At 48.4% G+C, this 26,147-nt stretch overlaps 1 protein-coding gene and 1 pseudogene across 1 annotated transcript; both read right to left on the reverse strand.

Moving 5' to 3' along the window:
- Positions 1-23,716, reverse strand: EIF4EBP1 (eukaryotic translation initiation factor 4E binding protein 1). Its single transcript, XM_030312634.1, has 3 exons — positions 23,552-23,716; positions 3,331-3,510; positions 1-471 (listed from the first exon to the last, which is right to left on the reverse strand). The coding sequence occupies exons 1-3, from the start codon at positions 23,694-23,696 to the stop codon at positions 440-442; spliced, it is 357 nt and encodes a 118-aa protein (XP_030168494.1). The 5' UTR covers positions 23,697-23,716; the 3' UTR covers positions 1-439.
- Positions 5,360-6,179, reverse strand: LOC115511664 (annotated as a pseudogene).
- Positions 23,717-26,147: the final 2,431 nt, after the last annotated feature.

Raw genomic sequence — 26,147 nt, forward strand, 5'->3', positions numbered from 1 at the left:
TCAGACAGGGGCCAACTCTTGGCCCTAGGGCGAAGGTGGCTTTTATTTCCTCTCTTAGGGAAGGAGGGGAGGGCAGTTTTCCCACAACACCGACCTAAGGAAGGGGTGGGTACGCCCCCAGAGGATGGGGCTGGAAGAGCCGGACAATCATTCAGAAGGGCTCCTCCATGTCCAGTTCCTGGCCCTGGGCTGCAGGGTGTGCTCCCGAGAGTCACTCCCCTTAGGGTGCATGAATGGAGGCACATGGAGGTATCTGCTGGTGTTCACGAAGAGGAAGGGGGAGCAGGTGCCCTGAGTAAGGGAGCAGAGGGCCGGGATGGCCGGCCCCAAGCTCAACGCCTGCCCAGGATTAGAACTTGCAAGAGATCTGGCTGGTGTTACTCTTCCCAAGAAGGGCCAGAGGGGCCCAGAGGCATCACTCAATCCAATGGCTGGTCCTTTAAATGTCCATCTCAAACTGTGACTCTTCACCTGGGGAGAGAAGGGACAGATGGCCAGGTAAGCAATGGATGAATGGTAGGGCTCACATTTTAGAAGCCAGTGAGATGGTTTATTATTTTTCGTTTTGTTGTTCCTACAAGACTAGGAGAATGGAGGGAGGGCAGAACTCCACTAGGAATTCCTAGAAACAGGCCTGAAGTTTCCCTGTCCAGCTGTGCTCTCTTCCCTAGTCCCAAAGGAAGAAGGGAGACCAGGTATGCCCACAGAAGAAGTGGCAGTCCCGAATTTCATACAATTTTTATTGTTTTTTAAAAATATTTTATTTTGGGGGCACCTGGGTGGCTCAGTCAGTTGAGCATCCGACTGTGGCTCAGGTCATGATCTCATGGTTTGCAAATTCGAGTTCCACATAGGACTCTCCATTGTCAGTGCGGAGCCCGCTTTAGATCCTCTGTCCCTCTCTTTCTGCCCTTCCCCGACTCACGCACTCACGTTCTCTCTCTCAAAAATATTTAAAAAACATAAAGTAAAAATTGTATTTTTTGGAGACAGCATGCATGTGCAAACGGGGGAGGGGCAGAGGGCAAGGGGGAGAGAGAATCTTAGGCAGGCCCCCAGGCCCAGTGCAGAACCTGACTTGGGGCTTGATCTCACAACCGTGAGATCATTACTTGAGCCAAAATCAAGAGTTGGACGCTTAACCCAACTGAGCCACCCAGCCACCACTGATTTTTATTTTTTAAAATATATTATTTGTTTTTGAGAGAGAAAGCATGAGCAGGGGAGGGGCAGAAAAAGAGGGAGTCAGAGGATCCAAAGTGGGCTCTGCACTGAGAACAGAGAGCCCGATACAGGGCTCAAACTCACAAACCCACGAGATCATGACCCAAGCCGAAGTCAGACACTTAACCAATTGAGCCAATTTTTATTGTTTTTAATAAAAGTGAATGGTTACTTGGATTTGACATAAATACAACCTCACAGGCAACTGGGTGGCTCAGTTGGTTAAGCATCTGACTCTTGATCTCAGCTCAGGTCACGATCTCACAGTTCATGAGTTCGAGCCCCGTGCAGTGCAGAGACTGCTTGGAATTCTCTCTCCTCTCTCTGCCCTTTCTCCAGTCGTGCTCTCTCTCTCTCTCTCAAAATATACAAATAAACGTAAAAAAAATTAAAACAAAAATACAACCTCACAGAAAAATATTCCTTAAACATAAAACTTTTTTAAGCAACTGTGTCAGCTGTGGTTTAGAAAATGGTAATACAACCTACTAGGCATATGTCCAATTGCCCGCAGAACAGCCTGACTCTGCAGTAAAGGAGTTATTTTGGTAGTTCAGCTACTCACTGCCCTCACCCTAACTCTTTCCACAAAAATCTCCAAGTAACTCATGCTGCAGGAAGTTGTTTTCTGAAATGGAGCTGCCTCATTCATGATCTCCTGGGTAAGGCTGCTCTCTGGTTCTATATACTGAGATGCCGGCTCTGGCCCCCACGGGGAAACTGGCCACTTCTTCTGGTTATATTTACACAAATATATGGTCCAAGGCTAGGCTAGGAGCTTTGGCTAATAGCCTGTTCAGCAAAATGAAAAACTATGTCCATCCCTACCACCCCATCACAATGGAACTCTTAGGCCATTATTGTGGGTTAAGGGTTGTCAGCCTGGGGCACCTCTGGGCCACCACTGCATTTGCTATGGGGATCACTGCTCCAGAAACTGGGAGGGGTTAGGGATAGCCTTCAGGCAGTGCTGGCTCAGCAATGTCAGGTGTGACCACCTTCATCCTCAACTTCCGGTTTTTGGTTTGAGGCAAAAGTGGGTGGCTGGGAAGCACCACCTCACTGACCACATGAATCTATCCATCTTTCTCTGCATCCTCTAATGAAAGGCAGGGAGCCACACTGCCTGGTGCCGTCTTTCATTCGGCTCTGTGTGCCCAACTCTGCCTCCCTCCCACTCTTGTCCAAGTCTGAAAGGAAAGGCAAGGCAAGGGTTGCCTGTCATGGCTGTGGGGTTCGCTGGGTAACTATGAATCACATCCTGCAGGCCCTGGGTACACGGGCTCTGCTGCTGTCAGCAGGGCCAACCCAGCCTGAGGTCCCAGCTGCTTCCTGTCTGGGCTTGGTGCACTGCCTTCCGGGGGAAGGGTCAGAGGGTTCCAATCTGACTCAGGTCATCTGCAAGTGCTTACACTATGTTCTCCCACAATGGGAGCACTCAGACGCTCTGGCTAGCTAGTCATGATACCACAAAGAGTACATTCACACGGCCCTCTACCAGGGTGGCTGCTCTGATTACTTAGGGGGAAGGTGGGGAGAGATACCAGGAAGGACCTAGCTGCCCAGTGTCAAACCTGCAGAAATAACCGCTTGCACGGTTTCTACCTGTCTTCATCAAGAATCCACTAGTGGACCAATACCCTGACAGAAGCCACTCTGGGTGCCTTTCTGATCCTGCAGACATGTGATTTCCTAGAGGGCAAGTACACCGTATCTTTGAGAAGTCCTCTCCTGCACATGCACATTGTGGGTGTGGCCCACATGAGGCAGACAAGCAGAAATGCTTTAATACAATGATACAAAGGGTTATACTTATTTATGAAAGCTGCTGTGTGGAGTCCCCCTCATTTCAAACAAGCTCTCCACTAATTAGACTACCTGATGGGGCCAAGTCACCTCTCCTGGAGTTCTTGGACCCCTTGCACGTGGAAAGTTGGCACTGGTGACAATACTGTCCCCCAACGCCACCTCTGCACTCTAAGCTGCTCCACAGAGGGTGGGGCAGCCACCATCAATCCCCCTCCTGAAATTTCCTCTCTGAAAGGGACCCACGGGTTGCATATGTTCCCTTCCCAAGGGAGAGCCTGGCCAAGCCCGGCCACTCACCACCTGCCGGCTTCTCTTCTGGGCTGTTGCGCAGGTGGTTCTGTCTGGTGTCTGTGGGGGGCTCATCACTGGTAGGGCTGGTGACCCCGGGAATGGTGGGCAGGTCTCGTGGAGGTGTTTTGGTCACAGGCGAGTTCCGACATTCCATCAGGAACTTGCGGTCATAGATGATCCTGGTACCTGGGAGGAGGCAGGGACATTGGAAAAGCCATCTCAAACCTCCTGCCTGTGCATTTTCCACATCTTTGAGGCATGGCTGCAGCAGAGGCAGCAAGTTTTTCTGCAAAAGCCAGATCAAGGAGGAGTGAGACCGGGGCACCTGGTTGGGTCAGTTGGTAGAGCATGAGACTCTTGATCTTAGGGTCATGAGTTTGAGCCCCACCTTTGGGGTAGAGTTTACTTTTAAAAAAAAAAGAAAGAAAAGAAAAGAAACAAAAAGGGAAGGCACCTGGGTGGCTCAGTGAGTCGAGTGTCCGATTTCGGCTCAGGTCATGATCTCACGGTTCTTGAGTTCGAGTCCTGTGTCAGGCTTTCTGCCGTCAGCACAGAGCCCTCTTCAGATCCTCTGTCTCCCTCTCTCTCTGCCCCTCCCCCGCTAGCACTCTCTCTCAAAAATAAACATTTGGAAAGAAAAAAGGAAAAGAGGAGTGATGCAGATTCAGGTGTCTGGCTGCAGCCCTACTCTGCTGCCTCAGAACCACCAACACCATCATGTGGGGCACACTGATGGAAGAGGGGCCTGGCAAGGCCACCATGCCATGCTTCTTCCCCTCGGATCAGCACATCCAGGGCTCTCTCCTTAAAGCCCATGTGGGGCTCGAATACCTAGCCAGTGCTTAGTGTTATTACTAAGGGGGCTTGAACCTACGAACTGTGAGATCATGACCGGGGCCAAAGTCGGATGCCCAACCGACTGAGCCACCCAGGTGCCCCAGGGATATCCAGAACCTTTAACTCCATTTTACAGATGAGCCAACAGAAAATTAAGTGACTCCCCCAGACTAGTAAAAATGAGAACACTTCCCTTCCTGGGCTTTGTGGACAGGAGTACCACATGGGCTCCACCTTTCCCACCAAAGGCTCTCCTGCTACGTGTGTCCCCTTGTGACACCTGCTCTGACATGTCATTGCACCTCAGGGCTCGCACATGGTCTGTGTTCTACCCACTCCCTCTTCTCTCTCCTTTCCCAAGCATCACCCCAGGGCGAGGACCAACTCTGAGGGAGTTGGTCCTTCACCCACACCCTGGACCCATCCCATCCCGCCATCCTGTGAGGACGGCTGCCTGAGTGATACCTTAAAAAGGAGAATTTTCTAAAGTCCAGGACCCGGGATTCTGGTGGGAGAATCAGCTGATTTCATCAAAGAACAGTGACTAATGAGAAGCGATTCATGTTGGGTTCTTATTTAATCAGGATTACCTCTAAAGCACCAGTGTGGTACTAGTAACTTATCTTAAACACCTCGCTCACACTCCTGATTCTTCCTTTTCAACAAAGAGCAGGTTTCAGGCTCAAAGCCTTCAGCAGGCAGTGGAATCCAGATAGAATTTAAAACTCTCTTGGTGTCATATTTCTTTTTATAGTTACCTCCTATTTATGGTAAGTGGATCAGGTTTTCCATATATGGTCGTGATATCAAGTTTCCTTTCAATACATAACAGGATATAATTTAATATAATAGTATGTATGTTATAAATAATGCACATCATTAAATAAAGTAACAAAAACTAAGTTAAGAAGGTATGGGATATAAGGAGAAATACTTAATATAGAATGCAAGCTGCAACTGTAATGCAAACTGCAGAGGGAATAAGTGCCCGGAGCTTAGAAGCTATGATCTTTTAAAATATTGTTTTAAATATTTATTTATTTATTCTGGGTGAGAGAGACTGCAAGCAGGGGAGGGGCAGGGAGAGAAGGAGAGCAAGAATCCCGAGCAGGTTCGGCTCTGTCAGCGCAGGACTCAATGTGGGGCTCGAATTCATGAAGCGTGAGATCATGACCTGAGCCAAAGTCGGGAGTTGGATGCTTCGCTGACTGAGCCACCCAGGTGTTCCTGATTTTTTTTTTTTTTTAACAAGCTTTAATTCCTTTTACTTTTCTTGTATAAAACCATGTGGTGACCATAGCTGGAGCCTGGGTCTTCTGCACAGACACTCTGGTGTGGGTCTTTATAAGATGGCAAGTAAATTCCTGATAGGGAGACTTGGTAAACACCATCTTTTTCCAGAGGCCAGGGGTGAGACAGCTGTAGATCTTGGAAATGGCATCAAAAGTAGCCACGGTGAAGTTGCCCAGGGTGGCAGTGCAGCCCATGGGGGCAGGGATGAGGTGCACCAGCACAGCCAAAGCAGCCGGTCACCTTGCGTGGGACAATATAAGGCTTGCTGATCTTGTCTCCCCCCCTCAGCAGCCTTGCTGCACCAGGATGATGGAAAGCTTGGCAAGGATGATGGCCCCTTGGACGGCAGTGGCTACCTCCTTGGAGCACTTAACATCCACACCAGCGTGTCAATTGTAATCTCTGATGGCAACAAATGCCTCGAACCTGGTCCACTGGCAGCACGGGTCTGCTTTTACACGGCATAATCTTCAAAACCTCATCTTTGGGGGATGCCCCCAAGAAAAGTCAATGATTTCAGATTCCTTGATGAGCAGGGAGAAGAGACAGATCTCCAGGAACTTGATCTTCATGTCCTTGACTAGGCGGCCCAGCTTGGTGATGCAGACCCACTCTTTGTCCTTGGCCTTGCCTCCTGGAGCTCCACGGCCCCACCCTGGCCACAGATGCCACTGCCCAAGACTCTGTGGAAGCCTTCTTGGCCTCCCATTTCCACAGCACCAAGGTCATCCGCCATTTGGTATTTTCCTGGAGAAGCAGCTAGAAGCTATGGTTTAGACTTCAGGAATGCCCCTCCTTATCAATAGCCCTCAAATATTTCCCTCACTTAAAGGCTATGACAGTGTGCTGTCCCAACAGCAGGGACTCCCGTCTCAGATGTTGAGCACTGGCTCTCTGTGAGTGGCATCCTAGAGAGGAATTCATTTGCATCTCTGGGCTCTGAGTAGGCTTGCGTGGGGTCGGGGTCCTTCTGCTGAGGGCTAGGATGCTAAAGAGCAGAAAAATGGTCAGAGACACCAAAACGTGCACTTGGCCTACTCATGTAGGATGTCCTAGTCTGACTCTGGCCCTAAGTTACCCAGAGCCTTGCTCTCCTTGGCTGAGAGGCAATGATGCTGAAGTTGAGTCTTGTTCATCATCACTATGTGGGCTAAAGTTCACAGTTCACATTTCTTCCTTTTTTTTTTTTTTAAGTTTATTTTGAGAGAGAGAATGAGAGAGGGAGCACAAGCAAGGGAGGGGCAGAGAGAGAGAGAGAGAGAGAGAGAGAGAATATGAATTCCAAGCAGGCTCCGTGCTGACAGTGTAAAGCAAAGAACACAGAACCCAGGCTGCATTTTAGGCTCGGCCACTGGCCAGTAGTGTGACCCTGTGCACACAGACCTCTGTTCCTCCCCCGTTTGAACCTCAGTTTCCTCGTCTGTAACATGAAGGGCTGTGAGCCCAGTGGGCTACAAATGGAGAACAACAGTGCCTTCTCCTTGAGGGTAAATGCCTTGGCTTCAGAGAGGGACCACTCTTCTCTGTTTCTTAATCTTCAAGGCTCGGCAAGAGTCTCCCCTGTCCTGGCCTCCCTCCAGCTTTGCTTTTTTGTTGGTTTGTTCACCACAGAATAGGGAACTGACCCCATCTGAGTGGAACCTAAGAGCTGGAGATTCAAGGGTCTCAAAAAACGAAAGAGGGGGGTCAGCACTCCTGGAGAAGCTCTTTAAAGGCCACTAGCCCCCAGAAATTTTTCTGTAATTGTGGTAAAATACAAATAACATACAATTCACCATCTTAAATACTCCTAAGTATACAGTTCAGCAGTGTTCAGTACCTTCACAGTGTTCTGCAACCAATCTCCAAGATGCTTTTCATCTTGCGAAACTGAAACTCTACACCCATGAAATAGCAACTCCCATTTCCCTCCCCGCTAAGCCTTGGAAAGCACCGTTTTATTTTCTGTATCTATGAATTGGGCTGCTCTAGGTACCTCGTATAAGTGGAATTATACAGTATTTGTCTTTCTGTGACTGGCTTATTTCATTTCGCATGATGTCCTCTAGGTTCATCTACATTGTTGGCCATGTCTCAGAATTTCCTTCCTTTTTAAGGCTGAATGATATTCCATTGTGTGGATATGCCACATTTTGTTTATTCACCCTCCATCTTTTGGCTAGTGTGAATAATACTGCTGTAAACCTGGGTGTGTAACTATCTCTTCGAGAGCCTGCTTTCAGTTCTTTGGGGGTCTATACCGGGCGATTTTTAAGTCATTAATTATACTTAAAGGAGAAAAAGAAAGAACTTCTGTGCCCCTTGCCCTCCACCTAGGTAGGCCACTTGTTTAAAAATAGGAATCCTCATTTGTGCTAATAAAATCCAGAAACCAAATGCCAGCAGAGGTGGTTCCCAAGATGCCCACTGTGGGAGTATTTCAGCTGGGGAGGGAGGCCACGCGGGGGGCAGGAACAGTGGTGTTCAGAAAGTCAGCTGGCAAGGTGTCAAGCCTAGGAGGGGACCACTAACCCCCACTGACTCATCCGGGGTCAGTGAGGAATGTGAGCTAGAGATCAATGTAGTGGAAATGTTTCCTGTGGAAGCAGTTTTAGCTTTTTAACCCTTTTTTCCCCCTGTCCCTTCATGGGATCCACCAATACATGGCAACAGTGATCTTCTGGAAATTCCCTATGTCTCCCACAGATGAGGCAAACAGCAAAATACACAGCCTCATATCGTCAAAAATAGGTACCCTTGGCTGAAACGCAGTCTCCAGGAGCTGGGGACTTGGCCTGCATACAGGAACAGGAAATGGAAACCGGGGGGGGGGGGGGGGGAATGCAAAGGTCCCTATAAAGCGCTGAGCAGCAGGCAGCACCTTGGGTGTCGGTCAGGTGTGGTCTTCTGGGGTATGTGGGTTTCACACCCGTGGTCTCCACATAATCCTTTTCAGCCGAGGGCCTACCTTTTCTCTCTATATTAGGGAACATGATCCAACTCCATTAGGCTTCTACAAACAAGATCAGGAAGAGCTTTTGAGGATCCAGGCGGCTCTAAGATGGCAACGCCAAGACACTTTTTTCCCTGATGCTTCCCTCAAAAGTCTCGTAAACACCGAGAAATAAAACAAGAAACAGAAGCCCATACTCAAGTTGGAAGCAAGTGGGGCTCAAACTGTTACCCCAAATCATAATACATGAACACAGAAAGTGAATGGAGGAATAGTTCTAACAGAGAGGATGAGGGTGGCATCTAAATGCAGGGAGGTTCGTGGGTTTGAGCCCCGCACCAGGCTCTGTGCTAACAAACAGCTCGGAGCCTGGAGCCTGCTTCCGATTCTGTATCTCACTCTCTCTCCCCCTCCCCTGCTCATGCTCTCTGTCTCTCAAAAGTGAATAAATGTTAAAAAAAAAATTTTAATGCAGGGAGGTAGGGGTGGACATTACACCAGGAAGCGGGGTTCTGAAGAACCCCAGGAAGGTTCAGGAATTAGAGTCAACATGGAAAATGGGAATGGGGAGAGGTCCCCTATGTCCCTCACCCCAGGAGGGAGGGGAGACAGAGAAATTAAGTTTAGGTTGACCTCCTGAATGGTGAGCCTCACACCCCCCTCCCTGCTCTGCTTTAGAATAAACAGCAAAAATAAAGACCAATAGAAGTTGATTTCGGGGGGTGTCTGGGTGGTTCAGTCAGTTAAGCGTCTGACTCTTGACTTCAGCTTAGGTCATGATCTCTGGTTCACAGAGTTCAAGCCCATGTTGGGCTCTGTGCTGAGAGTGAGGAGCCTGCTTGGGATTCTGTCTCCCTCTCTCTCTGCCCCTCCCCTGCTTGCTCTTGTGGGCGCTCTCTCTCTCAAAATAGATAAAAATAAACGTAAAAAAAATACAGAATATTAAAAAAAAAAAAAAGAAGTTGATTTTGGGAAGGGGATTCCCAATGAAAAATACCAGCTAGCCACCAGATTGAACCCACCAGCCTCCAGACCTCACAAAGGGCTTCCAGTCAGCTCTGGAGTGTCTAACTCTTAAATATAACCAGCCAGATGTCTCCATACATTTCTGAGAAAAGCTTACATCTAAGGAGAGATCCAAACAAACCAACAGAAGGAAACAGTTAAGGTACTTTACTGTTTGTTTGTTTGTTTAAGTTTAAGAGAGAAAAAGAGAGAGCAAACGTGGGGGAGGGGCAGAGAGCGAGGGACAGGTTCTAAAGCAGGTTCCGCACTATTAGCAGAGGCTGATGTGGGGCTACAATTCATGTAAGATCATGATGTGACCCAAAGTCAGGCGCTTAACCAACTGAGCCACCCAGGCGCCCCAGACTTTACTGTTTTTTAAACTTTTCAACTTTTTAAAGACTTTTTTTGAAAGAATATATATATTTTTAATTTATTTGAGACAGAGACAGAGATACAGAGAGAGTGAGTGGGAGATAGGGAGAGAGGGAGAGAGAGAATTTTTTTTTAACGTTTATTTACTTTTGAGAGAGAGAGAGAGACAGAGACAGTGCAAGCAGGGAAGGGGCAGAGACAGGGAGAGGCAGAATCTGAAGCAGGCTCCAAGCCCTGAGCTGTCAGCACAGAGCCCGATGCGGGACTCGAATCCTTGAACTGCTAGGTCACGACCTGAGCCCAGACACTTAGCCGACATAGCCACCCAGGCACCCTAACTTTTTAAAGACTTTAAAGAACAGAAAGACAAAAATAACAGGCAAAAAGAGACCAAATTAGAAATCCAGCATCAGATAACAAGAAGTTAAGAAAGAGAGAAAAGACAAACTGCTAAGAGGAATTTACCTAAAAAGACAAAAAGGGAAGAAAAATTTCCCGAATTGAAAGAGATCAGTCTTGAAATGCCCCTTGAGTATCCTGTGTGATGAATTAAAAACACCAACTTAACATGCACTGCAGAATTTCACAACACTGAGGATAAAAAGATCCTAAAATCTTCCAGAAAGGGTGAGAAAACAGCAGGTGCACGCAAGGATTGGGAATAAAAATGGCATAAATGTTTTCAATGGCAAGGCTGGAAACCTGAAGATGGTGGGTCAATGCCTTCACAATCTCCAGGGAGAATTCATTTTGGCCTCATTTTATACCCAGCCAAATACTAACCAAGTAAAAGTATAATAGAAACATTTTCAGAAAGCTACAGGATGAATATTGTAACAAAATTAGAATAAGATGAAGGGCTTCAGGAGATCTCATGTCAGCAGCTACTAGAACCGTTCTAGAGCCACCAAACCCTGTCATTTCAGGACAGAAGGAAAGAATGTACTGATAAATCCACAAGTCGAATTTGTGTGTAAAACTGTATTTTGTTTAGTATTTTAGAGGTGCTGGAGGGTGTGGGAGACTTACCTGAATGAAAACCAAGCACATTTAAAAAAAATGTTTATTGGGGCACCTGGGTGGCTCAGTTGGTTAAGTGGCCGACTTCGGCTCAGGTCATGACCTCTCCGTCCGTGAGTTCGAGCCCCACATCGGGCTCTGTGCTGACAGCTCGGAGCCTGGAGCCTGTTTCAGATTCTGTGTCTCCCTCTCTCTGACTCTCCCCTGTTCATGCTCTGTCTCTCACTGTCTCAAAAATAAATAAAACGTTAAAAAAATTAAAAAAATTAAAAAAAATGTTTATTTATTTTCAAAGACAGAGAGTAGTGAGTGGGGGAGGGGCAGAGAGAGAGGGAGACAATCCCAAGTGGGCTCTACACTGTCAGCGCAGAGCCCGACGTGAGACTTGAACACATGTACTGTGAGAGCATGACCAGAGCCGAAATCAAGAGTCAAATGCTCCACTGACTGAGCCACCCAGGCATCCTTTAACTAAGCACATTTTTAAAAAATTGTTTTATTTGGAAAAAGTGCTTCTTATAAAGGGCAGCTGCAAAATACAGACACTCCTGCAACAATTACTTGTTTTCTCTTAAAGTGAAAGAATGGGTGGGACCCAAGGAATCACAGCAGTGGATGGACAATTGAGGAGCATCTCCAAGTTACTTCAGGAACTAGAGCAACAAAGCTCAAAGCTAAAATTTCCAATCAAATTCTCCTAACAACTTAACTTTAGTTTATCCCATGGATTACCACCCCTCCCCCACCTTGAGCGGAAAAGCGTGACTTATTCCTGCAAACCAATTACTCTGCTGCAAGAAACACCTCAGAATGTGAGTTTTGAATCACATCTGTCTACCTGCACAGCTCAGGGATGGAATATTCACAAAAACAAACACAAAATCCCAACAACGAACCTCACACAAGGACAGAGGTTTGTCCAAAAGCTCCTGGGCTGGAAAGGCTAGCAGACCACAAAACACTAAATACAACTGTGTATCCGAGCCCCGGGTTGTGTTCATGTATGGGACAACCAGATAGTTTAAACCTCTGTGGCTAAGCTAAGTCCATTTCTCTATTTCAATAGACAGGGCTAGCACTGGTCTATGCTACCGAGATACTGCTTTGTCCTTTACAATCTATTTGCCCCCCTAGGCTGAAACCACCAAACCAAGGTTTTCCACTAAGGCTAAGAACACTGCATCTATACAGAGACGAGAAGCTCATCACAGGCTCACAGTCCAGCGTACCAAGTCTAGCAGCCCCAGGGAGTCCACTTCCAGCTCTGCATTTATTTTATGCCACTGGACCTTTTCTGTGTGTTTCTACATTTTCACAACTTGCCGATCATGCTAAACACAGCAAAAACCTCAACGCATTTGCACCTGTTTCTGGCTACCCAGTAATATTACAAGACACCAGAACCACAGAACAAGTGCACAGGTGTGGGTTAGAGGGTAGGAAACAGATATGAAGCACAGATGTGCAGATTTCACCAGAAGCCTCAAATAGCCACCTCGTAAGTCTGTAACAGGTTACTTGCCACAGTCCAGGTCCTTCACCCATCACGCCTATTCTTAGACCCCAAAGTAGGGCCAACACTGTTACTTTTGAACCTGGGGTCCTTAAAGTGAGTGTAAGCACATTTTTTAAACGTAATCTCTACACGCAATGTGGAGCTCAAACTCACACCTGAGATCAAAAGTCCTATGCTCTACAAACGGAGCCAGCCAGGCCCCTGAAAACGAATTACATTTTAAAATGAAGCAATTATTAACTCTATTTTTCTAAGTTGTACAATAATTAACTACCTGGCTCATCAAGGGCCATAGTAATAAAAATAATGTGTATTTTTTTTTTAATTTGTGATATAATTAAATTAGGGAATGGGAAGAGATGAGAGGGGTACGTGGGTGGCTCAGTCGGTTAAGCCTCCGGCTTCGACTCAGGTCACAATCTTACGGCTTGTGAGTTCAAGCCCCATGTCGGGCTCTGAGCTGACAGTTCAGAGCCTGGAACCTGCTTCGGATTCTGTGTCTCCCGCTCTCTCTGCCCCTCCCCCAGGTCGCATTCTCCCTCTCTCTCTCTCAAAACTAAACATTAAAAAAAAAAAAGGAAGAGGGGCGCCTGGGTGGCGCAGTCGGTTAAGTGTCCGACTTCAGCCAGGTCACGATCTCGCGGTCCGTGAGTTCGAGCCCCGCGTCAGGCTCTGGGCTGATGGCTCAGAGCCTGGAGCCTGTTTCTGATTCTGTGTCTCCCTCTCTCTCTGCCCCTCCCCCGTTCATGCTCTGTCTCTCTCTGTCCCAAAAATAAATAAAAACGTTGAAAAAAAATTAAAAAAAAAAAAAAAAAGGAAGAGATGAGGGTGTACAGACAATAAGTCCTCAACTATCAATAAAAGTCAAGAAAAAGTCAGAAATATGGAAGTAAATCCCCAGAGAAAGGGCTGAAAAATGTTAGCTGCATCTAAAGAGTGAGATGGGGGGGGGGGGGGGCGCCTGGGTGGCTCAGTTGATTGAGCGTCCGACTTCGGCTCCGGTCACGATCTCACAGTTTGTGGGTTTGAGCCCTGCATCGGGCTCTGTGCTGACAGCTTAGAGCCTAGAGCCTGCTTCGGATTCTGTGTCTCCTTCTCTCTCTGTCCATCCCCCACTCACGCTTTGTCTCACTCTGTTTCTCAAAAATAAATAAGTGTAAAAAAAAAATTTTTTTTTAAAGAGATGGGGGTGGAGAGAGGTACAGGGCTACTGTTTTGTTGGGAGGCTTTCAGTAATTTTGAGATTTAACTACTTACCTACATAAACAATTTACAAATAATGTTCACATACTTGTATTACAGAAAAAAATCAAGTACATACAAAAGAAGATAGAATTATATAATTATACACACACATATATATGTATATAAAACTTTGATTTATTTTTTAAATTAAAGGACAGGTTAAAGTATGGATCAGACCTATAATTCGGTGCTGTGTGGTTACTATTTGGAACAAGTGCACATTGTCTGCAACATATTGTGTGGAAGAGTCACAGAACTGTATGTATTTTGTGTCTGGTCACCTCTGGGGGTGAGATAAGGATCAAGGCAAGACGAACATCTTTTACGCTGAGTATATTTTGTTTTTTAATACAAAACTCTAACACACAGGGCATTAAGCAAACAAATAAATAAGGATATAGGGTCAGAATGTCTTTTCTAGTAAGTCAAGTGAAAATGGCCTTGACCGGAACTAGGTAGACTCCCCTCACTCCCCACAAAAAGCCTAGGGGCTCTCTGCTGGGCAGGGTAAGTGGAGTGGTGAGCCCGTCCCTCCAGCACCTCTCTGGGCTGTGTGCTAGGCCCTGTCCATGCTAGACTGTAACTCCCAGGACATGTATCCAAGGATAGGGACCAATCCAGGGATAAGTGTTAACCTCCATGGACAAGTGTTTACCCTCACCTACACATTTATCAATCTTTGCTTGATCCTGCATCCCCAAACAGGTGTATTGGTCTCATGTATTTGAACCCCTTTGTACCAGCACCATGCCAAGTGCTAGGCATGTAAAGAACAATTTCCTGATCTCACTCGGAATTTAGTTGGAAAGATCTGTAAACAAACAACTATAGTCAAGTGGGTAAAGTCTGAGAGCAGAGGCATATGTGGGGATCAGAGACAGGGGAGAGATCTACCCTGTGTGTGCCAGTGTGGACAGAGACATCAAGCCCTCCAAAAGTCAGAGGCATCCAGAGAAATCAGTGTCACCCCAATTCTGCACTCTCCCAAAGTGGAATGGGTCTATGGACTGAGGGTGGTCTAGACTGGAGAAACTGGAGGTACAGAGCAGGGGTATCCAGAACTTGCCTCCCAGCAGGGTAGGAAAAGAACAGAGGCAGACCCCCGCCCCCCCATGCTTCAAACCATTTGTGTAGCTGGGATCCTGCTGGGTGCTGGGGTAGCAGTCAGGTTTGGTTCTGAACTACTTGTAGAGAAGAACTGAGTCTATTTTCTAAGTGAAAGCCTTTTTATTCATTTATTTTTAATGTTTGTTTATTTTTGAGAGAGAGAAGGGCAGAGAGAAAAGGAGACACAGCATCTGAAGCAGGCTTGAACCCACGGACCTTGAGCTCATGACCTGAGCCGAAGTCATACGCTTAACCAACTGAGCCACCCAGGCGCCCCGAAGTGAAAGCCTTTTAAACACGTCACCACATAAACACACGTGGGGAAGATGTTAAGTCCAGCGGGCTGCAAGAGTTACCTGCCCTGTAGAGAGAGGGTATGGGTACAACACGCCAGGATGAATACGAGCTCCTCTCCCCATACAGTCTAGTGGTTAGAAACCCAGCTCTCCCATTTGCTAACTCTACTGACCCTGGGCAAGTTATTACTCAATCTCTCTGTGCCTCCATTTCTTCTTCTGTAGAATGGGGACGATGATGATGGTGCCTACGTCATAGGGTTATGGTGTGGAATACAACAGAGGCTGACATGAGGTCAGCCCTATGCAAACAAATCCTAGCTATTATGACTGGCACAGCTTCAGATGACATGATTTAGGGACCAATTATATTTTCAGAGCTGGGACGAATCAGAGGGGAGGTATGCAACCCTGGAAAAAGAGACTGGGGGTGAAAGGGGTAGGGTAAGGGCACCCTCTATCCTATTTTTGGCCCACGGAAACACGCTTCAAGAACCAACATGCGCTTCGGCACGTTTGGTAACCAGTGTCATTTGGGACTTTGAAAACTTCAGATGTGCGCCAAATACAAGAATGGTATTTTTTCTCAAGACATGCTTTGTGGTGACAGCAGTTTCTTTGAATGTACAAAGCAATGCAGACATTCCCCTCGGGTCTGTTTTCCTCACTTGCAAACAAGGGCAGTGTACTAGGCTCATTCAAACTATTTTTAAAGTACCAACCATGTGCCAGGCTTTGTAGGTAATCTTTAGGGTCTGTTCCAGGTCTGATACACTACCATTTATTTTTAGGAGCTGGTTGGCAGGTGCTCAGTGCGGTGCAAACAGCACGGGGCTTGGAGGCACAAGTTCTGGGCTCAAACCTGGGTATGCCGTGTAACAGCCCCTCAACTCTCAAGGGCCGCTGAATTCCTCAGCTCTAAGAGGACGGTACTAACAAAATCCACACCTCACAGGACTAGTGTGGAGATTAAATCACTGCCCATAGCCTGACAGGCCAGGTCTTAGTGCCCCATCCCCCACTCCCCACAAGGGAGATACAGTATCCTCAACTGGCAGACAGGAAGCTGAGGCTCAGAAAGGCTGTCCCCTCCATGGACATCCAGGGGGCAGACCTAACCTGTATTGCCTCCAGTCCTAAACACCAATTTCTGTTTAAAACTAGCAAGGCAGACCAGGCTACCGTGCCTTAGCCAGCACGGGCAACTGGGAACATTCCAGGGGTCTCCAGACTGCTACCTATTCTTCTGAGTGTTTGGCCAGAACAGGATGTTCCCTGAGAGAGAGGCTGGCCTTGATCTCTTCTCCATTTTCCCACAGTAGCCACACTCAGCTTCAAAATGGGGCTGGCAGGGATTTCTGTAAATTGAGCCTTGCTTGTTCCTCACTTTCCCCTGTGCCTCTCCTGATGGAAACATTCTTCCCCTGGGCGGAGGGGGGGGGGGGACGTGAGGCCGAGCCAGAGTACAAGAACAGAATTCCTAGAACTGCTGTTCCCATTCCAGGGAAAGGGAGAGTGTTTCACAACATGCTTGGGGGAGGCTCAAATGCCTACGTTTGTTCGGATGCAAGCCAGCAGCCTGTGAACAAAATACTCCGGATAATTTTACATTCAGCTCTCGCCAGCAGCTCTGTGTCAACCTGGAGGCCAACACGCGGGGTCTACCGGGGGGGGGGGGGGGGGGGCTCCCAACCGCCCGCCACACACCAGGCAGGAGCTCGATGCGTCAGGGTGGCTTTCCTTGCTGGGCAGTCTGTTTAGCAAGCAGAGCCACCTTGTCAAGGAGAATATCTTGGGGAGACAATCAGGGTGTGCTTGGTCTGAGATTTTTCTTCATCTCTGGCCCTACCAGCTCTGCAAAGAGAACCAAAGTCTGGAAGTTTCTTAGGGGCCGGGAATCTCATGAAGATCCTCAAATACCAAATGAGGGCAATCAGTGAGTAACAAAGGGCCCTCTCACTAGTCCCTCCCTTCGAGGCCCTGACATGTGAGGAAGAGTCCGCTTTATTTGAAAATTAAGCAGGAGAGGGGTGCCTGGGTAGCTCAGTTGGTTGAGCGTCTGACTTCAGCTCAGGTCATGCTCTTGTGGTTTGTAAGTTCAAGCCCCACATCAGTCTCTGTTGCTGACAGCTCAGAGCCTGGAGCCTGCTTTGGATTCTGTGTCTCCCTCTCTCTCTGCCCCTCCCCTGCTTGCAGTCTGTCTGTCTCTCTCTCAAAAAATAAACACCAAAATAAAAATTTTGTTTTTGAAAATTAAGTGGGAGGGACAAAGTTTTTACAGAAATGTGCAGAACAAAATAGCTGGAATAAGTATTCTAAGGGCTGGCCAAGCTCCTTCCCCTTCCCTCAACCCCCTCACACCCACCCCAACCAAACATTTCAAAATGCACCCAGGCCAAGCAGATTAAGCCTCCATCTGAAATGCCTCCCTTTACACAGCAACAAAAGCTGTGGTTGGAAAGAGGAGGGGCTCTGTTTTTTGTGTGAATTGCCCCCCAACCCCTCGCATCCAAATTCATATGCTGAAGTCCCAACTCCCAGCCTCAATGTAGCTGAATTTGGAGATAAAGTTTTTAAAGAGGTCATTAAGTTAAAATGAGGCTGTTAGGGTAGGGCCTTGATCCAATATACTGGTGTCCTTATAAGAGAGAGAGGGAGATACCACACACACCACATAGAGTGGCAGCAAAGAGGACAGTCATCTGCAACCATCAAGAAGGGCTTCAGGAGAAACCAACCCTTCTGGCACTTTGACTTGGACTTCCAGCCACCAGAATTGTGAGAAAATAAATTTCTGTTGTTTAAGCCACCCAGTCTGTGGTATTTTGTTATGGCCGCTTGAGCAAATTAAGATAGGCCTGCCTTCCCCTTTTATTCCAAAGACCAGAAGAGAGAAATTGATTTACACACACGCACTCTCTCTAAGGCAACAGACCTGGTTAACCTCCGCGTTGTATGTGTCACCAGGAAACCAAGGGGAGTTCTGAACCCACCTGCACCTGCACCTCCTGGGATTCTCACTCCTACGCATTTTTGGACCGCTGGCCTCAGAACTTGACTCCATCCTACTGCCAGCACTCCAGAAAATCAAGGATGTTCAGATGGAAGTGCTGGGCAGGGTGGGCAAGCGTGGGCTCCTCTGAAGGGAGTTCCCAAAGCCTAGCTGCTTTGAGGAGGAAAGAGGAGGCAGGCTAGGTAGCAGTTAGCAAGGAGGGGCATGACACACAGTGGAAGGTATGGCCCAGCGGCCTGGCATCATGGCCACCCGCATAGTTTGCTCTGTGGAGCTGAACATAAGGCCTTGAAAACGGGGCATCGGATCGAGAGCTCTGTGTTTTCAGGAAGGTGTCTTCAGTTCTTAAACCAAGAGTCAATTCACAGGCTTGCAGTTCTGGTCTGCTTCTAATTCCTGGCCTTGGCCCTGCGCAGCCACACAGCAGGATGGGCAGTTAAGTTCCCTCGAAGGACCACTCTTTGAGGCTTGGCCCTTGTGGAAGACTGCCTGAAAACGTGGCCCCGGGACTCTTCCCATCCCTGTCCCTATAGGAGGCTCCTCTCATTCCAAGGCTGGTATCTCCCCTCTCCTGGAATCTGGGGTAGCCCTGTGGCTTGCTTTGAGTAATAGAATACAGAGGAAAGAGAGAACTCCCAGCCTTCCAGGTGTCCCCAGATATGTGGGTACGGCCATCTTGGACCTTCTAGCCCCAGACAATCTAGCTGCTAACTGTATGCAGCCAGATGAGTGAGTTCAGGGAGATCATCAGAAAATGCCCAACCAGCCTAAAGAATTTACTGTTGCTGTTGTTGAAGTTACTAAGTGTTGTGATACTCGGGGCCTAGTATCTGAACTCTCTCAAACTTTCAGGGGCATGGGCACTGGATTGCAAGGCACCTTGTGTTGCCCATGTCCTGGAGCATCCAAATGACCTGGGCAGATGTGACTTACTCCTGCCTAGCAGTGAGGTTGGGTGCAAACAAGTAAATAAGGAGCATCAATCCCAGTGTCTGAGACCCTGGCCCCAGTAGTGACACGTTCAGTATAAAGGCTACCTCCTTCTACTTTCTGTGCAATAGTTGGAAAAAGTAGTATTAGCAATACTGGGATAAGTGACAAAGTTCAGGGAAAGTTAGTCTTGCCCCTGGGACATTCCAAGGTAAGCAATTATGCCCTGCAACTGAAAGAGCAGAAAAGAAAAATTTAGATGTCTTCATTAAGCCAGCTCAGACCCAGGCCCGGTGGCAAAGGAACTAGGTTACCCTGAGAATACGGTCGTTCCAGGATTCTTTTCAACTCTTCACCTGCTAAACACCAGACTCAGCACTCAGTCACTGCAATACAAAGATGAGTAAGACTGCTCGGAAAGAACTTCCCATCTACCCAGGGAACAAACATGTAAACAAGCACATGTGATTCATTTGTCATGAATCATAATGGAGGAAGAACACTGGCGTGGCTCTAAGCCCAGAAAGCAACAGGTTTTTTTGTTTGTGTGAACACGTAAAACGTAGGCGTGAAAATGAACACTCCTGGTTCAAAACTTGCGCCCTGGGAAGCAATCCTTTTTTCGGTCCCGCTGCCCCTTTCCCGCTCTTTTGCAAGGATATCAATAAAGACCCACACAAGAGGGGCACCTGGGTGGCTGTGGGTTAAGCGTCAGACTTGGACTCAGGTCATGATCTCACAGTTCATGGGTTCAAGCTCCGCATAGGGCTCTGTGCTCCGGATTTTTCTGCCCCTCCCCCGCTTGCGCTCTCTCTCAAAAATAAATAAATAAACTTTAAAGACCCACACCAGAAAAGGCCTCACTGCTTGATGACAACAGTAGACAAGGTACCACCCTGCCTGTCCTTTTACTAAATTTGGTAATGGAGGACTTTTTTGCTCTTTCAAAAAAAAAAAAAATCAATATGTAAAAGATCAAACTCTTCTTTCAAATAAGGCCCTGCCATCCTTTGAGGATACTGGAAACAAAAGCAACAACAAAATGTGAAGGCAATTAAAATCTCACAGCTGTGTGTGCATTGCTAGAATGTAAGGCTTAGCAGGCTGCCGACCTGGAGCAGGCAATTCTCACAATGAGAATCATACAAGTTCTACTGGTTATGAAGGGTGGGGGTATCTGCCTAATTGCCTCATTCTACGGCTACAACTTTGATGCTTCTAATTCTATTTCAGGTGTGTCTTCATCTTCCTAAGTAGCAAGCCAAGCCCTTGAGGTCAGACTGTTTTCCAGGTTCTGGATGTGGTCAATGCCTTAAACACATGGAGTCTGGTGGGCATCAGAGGGAGTCTGGGGTGCTCTACACCAGGGCTCCCCGTCAAAGTCTTTAATGAGGGACATAGTGTGGAATGTTCTAAATGTCTTAATAGGAAGCTCAGCTCAATGGGAGAAGAGGGCCCATTACATTTCCCTCACTGCCTTAATGTCCAAGTTCTTTTAACCCATCCAGAATAATGAGACCCTAGTCTCATCAGAGTTACTGTCGACCCTGGGTAATTAGGAGACATAATCTCCCACTGTGTGACCGAGGTCTCCGGACACTGGCTATGCTCTGGGCAGATGTGACTTCAGTGGACAGATGTAGCTTCAGTGCCCAGGCCACCTCCTCCTCTTCCCAGCACTGTCTGTCCTATAGCCAAAGACCTGGGAGCTGCTCCAAGGTAAGCTTTCTGGGCATAGACTTTGTTTGTCTATATCAGGGTGCCATTAACACCTGCAGCCCCACCTGCCTACCTCTGATTAACCTTACCCAGTTACAGGGTTTAGGTATGATTACCAGCCAAGCTACCCTAGTGGCTTTGGGGTCAAACAATCCAACATGAAATGGGGAACGTGGAGGTTGATGGGAGAGGGGTGGAAGAAGGTTTCTGACCATTCAAAGGTTCTGCGGGGCTATGGTGTCACTGGTGATTTTTAAGCCTCAAACATTCATAAGCAACACTCCTTTCAACAAATTTCTCTGAAGTTCTCCAGACTTCTAACCAGATCAGTGTTTTAGCCTGTGAAAGGTTAATGACCATGGAAAGTAAATCAGAGCCTGAGGAATGAGACGGTTCAAATCAACCACAGCTCCTGTTCCTCTGGGGACAAACACTGCAGAGCCATTCCCAGCAAGAGTGACCTGTGGACACTCCAAGAGCTCCTGACACCTGCAAAGAAACTAGCATGGGCACCTGTGCAGACTCTCTCCAGAGCCTGGTTTGAGGGCTGATGCCAAACCCAACCTCAAAAGAAGTTTACTTGGAGAGCAGCAGCATTTTGCCAGACCCTGAGATCTGCAAAGGTGAGGGAAGTCACAGTCCACTCATTCCTGAGTACTCAGTGTAGTACTTAGATCAATCACTGGGCGCTGGTTAGAAGTGTAGAATCCCAGGCCCAATGGCAGAATCTACAGAATCAAGAGTCTGCACTTAAAATGAGGTCTCCGGGTGGAGTGCCTGGGTGGCTCAGCCGGTTAGGCATCTGACTTCAGCTCAGGTCATGATCTCACAGTCCGTGGGTTCGAGCCCCACGTCAGGCTCTGTGCTGACAGCTCAGAGCCTGGAGCCTGCTTCGGATTCTGTGACTCCTCTCTGCCTCTCACGCTATGTCTCTCTCTCAAAAAGAAACATTAAAATGAGGTCTCCAGGTAATTCACATGTATATTGAGGAATGAGAAAGAGCACTCAAGGCTACAGCAAAAGGGTGCCAGAAATGACCTTTCCTTAGGTTAAGCTTCTTTGCCCTGGCAAAGAAGTAGGGTGAAGCAGGCTTTGGAGGAAGACTCCAAGCCTTGGCTAACTGAGGCAGACCAGACTGGCTGACTTTGGCAAAAACAAGGTGTGTTTTTCCAGGTTACAGCCTGTGCGTTATGCCTGTCCTGCTGGACACTCCAGGACAAGAAAGCTGGCTTTAGGCTCCTGGCACTGCTAGCTTCCCTCCAGTTGGCCTCAGAAACGGAGTTACACTCTGATCTCAGAGCCCCTTTCCCTCTCTCCCAACTAGAGACCTTCAAAGGCAGGGAGATATGCTGAGGTTTACCAAAAACAAACAAAAAACCCATTTCCCAGTCCAAGGTGAGAAGTAGATCAGAGTTCCCTGTAAACAGTGCCCTTGGCTGTGCCTTCCAATCTGACTTGTCCCCATCCAGCAATAAAGAGTGCAGAAAAGGGCACCTCTGAGCCTTCAGGGCTGCCTCAGTGCCCACTCTGAAAAGATCAGAGATGCACACCCTCACTTGAAGAACCCCAAAACTGTCAGGAAGGATCCTGGCAGACACAGTATGACACAGAGAAAGCAGACCAAATGGACTACAAAAGCATGGAAAGAGAATTTGAGTCAAGGGTGGACAGAAGGCTTACTGAGAACTTTTCCTTGGATCATTTTTAATAGAAGAGAGAGCATTTTCCCCTCTACACTTGGATAGTATTTCTCGTTCAATCTGAGGAAACGGTGTGACATCGGACAAGGGACATGTGTTTTCCAGTTTGGGGCCTCATGAAACAAGTACATCTGTGATTCCTAACAGTTCTAACGTTGTATGTTTTGGATCAAACGGCCCGAGACCTCGGATCTGGCTGTGCTTGCTGATGGCGGGACCGCAGCCTGAGAAAATAAGCATGTGATGTGGCCCGCGACGCTGCTGCTCCCCTGACTCCACTTGCACCCGTGCCTCTCAACGGAGCGCCACTGTCTGCGAGTAGTTTTCGAGTAGTTTGGGCAGGAGCGGTGGATGAGGGCTTAGGGGAGGGGAGAAGAGCAAAGCGGGCTGAGGGCAGCGCGGGGATGGCAGGGAAGTGGTGAGCCACGAGGATTTCATCATGCAAACGCGCGGGCAGGTTTCATCAGCGCCTGTGCGCCGGGGCTCCCGGGCTGGGAGGAATGCCTGGCTCCCGGGGGCAGCCTAAGGCTGGCCCCAACCCGTGCCAGTTCAGCTTCCTCTTCCTTATACACTCAGGGAGGTCACAAGGCTCCCCCTCCCCCTGGACAGAAGAACGTGTTTTTCTGCACAGTCCTGCCCGCGGCCCCAGGTCCCTCTGCGTAGATCCCACATGCGTAAGTGGGCAACCTGCCACAGGTGCAGGTGAGGCGCTGCTGGAGGAGAGAGCCCTCGGCCCAAATCCTCCGTCAGAGGCGGAGGCCCAACGCAAAACTGGGGGCGCCTCGGGAAGGAAAAAGGGATTCTGCAAGAGTCGTTTACCCCAAAAAAGAACGCCCATCCCATCCCCTAAAAACCCCAGGCCAGGCCTCTCCTTGCTTCCAGGCCACCCTGAGCCGGCGCTATTTTCCCTCAGTACGCCCCACACCCACAAGAGGCAGCACACCTCAGCATGTGGTTGTTCTGGAAGTGTGCGTATCCGTCTGGGTAGGGAGACTCGGCTGTCTCTCCCAGGAGGAAACGAATTGGGGTAGTTTGCAGCCGGGGCTTCGGAGGACGCACTCAGAGGGCAGGCAATGGGAAGCGGCCATCCGCTCGTGACCCTCGCTGTGTCCGTGGTGCCCTTTTTTCCAGTCGTCGGGCCCCTCTGCCCCGTCGCCCTGTCCAACTGGCCACTCCCGACCCCTCCCGCTCTGCCCAGTCAGTCCTCCCGCGCCGCGAGCACCCGAAGCCCGCGCCTACCTCCCGGGGTGGTGCTGAAGAGGGTGCCGCCGGGAGTGGTGCTGTAGTCCCCGGGCGGCAGCTGCACACCTTCGCCGAGGTCCACCCGGCGAGTGGCCGGGATGGCCCGGCTTGGGGTCTGGCTGCAGCTGCTGCTCCCGGACATGGTCTCCCGCTCGCAGTGCCTGCAGCCAGAGCGTGGCCCTCAGGCCGCTCAGGCCCGTCCCTCCTCGCCCCGCCCACGCCCACGCCCACCCCTTCCGCCTCTGCGTCTCGGCGCCACCTGGGATTTGTAGTTCCCGCCGCGCAGCAGCAGCAGCAGCAGCCGCACCCGCCTCGGCTTGGCCGCCGGTACGGGCGATCCTCCGCAGCCTAAGTTTGAGGCCTCCTCCCCATGGCCTCCGGCGCGGGTGCGGGCGCCGCCCCACTACGGCCTGCCCCTTTCGCTCCCAGGACCCTCTCCTCCACGCTGGCAGCGATGGGATGGGGCCGGGGGCCGGGGGCTGGTGTAGGTTAGTTAACCCCACACCGGGTCCGGGGCGTGTGGCAGAGCTGTGCGAGATCCTAGCAGTCCTCGCGGTTGGCGAAGGCCTGGTTTCTGCCTGAGGACTTTGGGCCGGATGGTCCCCTCCCTGTTCCGTGCTTTAGTTCCTCCGATGAGGAGGTGGGGGTTGATTGGTCATTCACCCCCCTTCGATGTTTTGAGCCTTCACGGTGTGAAGAAATAACCAAGAATGGGCGTTCCACGGCTTGGGGGAAGGTGTGGGAGGACGGGTGAACAAGTCACACAGATGGGTGATCAAAACTAAAACTAGAGCCCAGGTGGAGCTGAGAGGGGTTGACGTCAGTGGTGGCTGGGGGGGGGGGGGGGGGGGGAGGGAGGAGTGGAGAGGGTAAGAGTTGGCCAAAGAGGCTCCTTGTAGCCCTTTGAGTTGGGTACAAGGGCCCACACGCTACCTGACATTTAGTAGTCACTCCTTGAAAGAATGGATGAACGAACGAATGAATGAGTCTTCAAGGACCTCTCCGAATGGGGACAGAAAAATGCTAGGAGGAACAGAAAAGCCTGTTGTGTGAGAGAACAGTTTCTATCGTTGTGGCCACGTCATGCAAGGGGAGAGAAGACAGGCGAACACGCTGAAAGAGAAATTGGGGTCAGGGGCGCCTGGGTGGCTCCATTGTTAAGTGTCCAACCTTGGCTCAGGTCATGATCTCATGGCTCAGTGTCCGACCTTGGCTCAGGTCATGATCTCAGGCTCGTGACTTCGAGTCCTGCCTCAAGGCTCTGTGCTGACAGCTCAGAGCCTGGAGCTTGCTTCAGTTTCTGTGTCTCTCCTTCTCTCCCTCCTCTCTCTCCTTCTCTCTCTCTGCCCCTCCCCCACTAGTTCTCTGTCTCAAAAATAAACTTAAAACAATTTTTTTTTTTAAAGAGAGAAATTGGGGCTGAATTGTGATGGTTTTTTTTTTTTTTTTTAAATCATGCCAAGGTGTTCAGACTCTGTCCCACAAGGGTAGGAGATATCAGAGACCTCTTAAACTGGGGAGTGACAGGATTAGGGTTGGGTCTGTTTGTTTCAGAAAGATGACTGGCCAGCTATGGAGTTTGAGAAGGGACCACAGGAGGGATCAGGCCCCAGGTAGGAGGACTGGCTGGGTTTGGGCACTCCTGAGCTAACTCTAGGCCTACACTGCCTACTGTGGGGGACATTGGCCTTCTGTGCCTAGGGAGCAATTGAGATATGGCTAGTCCGTATTTACAAGTGTAAACTAAATAGATTTCAAGGATTTAGCATGAAAAACACTTCAGATATCTCAATAATTTATGTTGATTACATGTTGAAATATTTTGACTGTATTGGATTAAGTAAAACATTAAAATTAATTTACCTGTTTCTTTTTACTTGTTTTGGTCAAACTATAAGAAATTACATGTATGTAATATGTATGTATATATTTCTATTGGATAGTGCTGCTCCAGAATGATAAAAGCAATCCTAAAGTTCTTCCAGGAAATTTCCTCCCGGGAAACTATGCAATCACCAAATTTTAGCTCTGGCCAGGTACGTTATAAGTCATCCAGGACAACATTCACCACCATCTTATTTATTTATTTGCTTATTTATTCATTTATTTAATCTTTCTTCAATCATTCAGGCCATAATTTGCACTGTTCGTGAGGAAAAAGCTAATAATTAAGGAAAGTGAAAGCATTCATTGGCATTTAGGTCAAAAAGAAATCCCACAATAATTCCATAATTTGTATAATTTTAAGCTCAGGTGTTTTTGTTTTTTTTTTTTTTTTGAAAAATCTGTCCTGGCCAAAGATTAAAAACGAAAATTCTCTGAAAGAGTAAATGGAATATGTATGTCAAATGATCCTACATACATATTTTCTCCAGTTGAGGTTTCTACAAATTGAGCTAAAATATGCTAACATTCTGTGGCAAAATCTTATAGTTCTAGTGTTGAGAGCTCTCCACACCTTTTTTTTTTTCTTTTAATTCACCACATTCTTATTCAAAAAACAAAACCCAGAGTGTCAGAGAAGAGCAGGGGTTTGCCTGAGATCACACAGCGATGAAAGACCTGAGGCAAAACTAGATGGCCCAGTGTCCCC

Source organism: Lynx canadensis, chromosome B1, assembly GCF_007474595.2.
Source record: "Lynx canadensis isolate LIC74 chromosome B1, mLynCan4.pri.v2, whole genome shotgun sequence".
NCBI lineage: Eukaryota > Metazoa > Chordata > Mammalia > Carnivora > Felidae > Lynx > Lynx canadensis.

What these genes read in the sequence shown, in the direction of transcription:
- EIF4EBP1 (XM_030312634.1), bottom strand. Translation starts at nt 23,696, where the DNA reads ATGTCCGGGAGCAGCAGCTGCAGCCAGACCCCAAGCCGGGCCATCCCG. An exon ending in CTTCAGCACCACCCCGGGAG is followed by an intron (nt 3,511 to 23,551) that starts GTAGGCGCGGGC and finishes GCCTCCTCCCAG; the next exon opens with GTACCAGGATCATCTATGAC. An exon ending in AGAAGAGAAGCCGGCAGGTG is followed by an intron (nt 472 to 3,330) that starts GTGAGTGGCCGG and finishes TTCTCTCCCCAG; the next exon opens with GTGAAGAGTCACAGTTTGAG.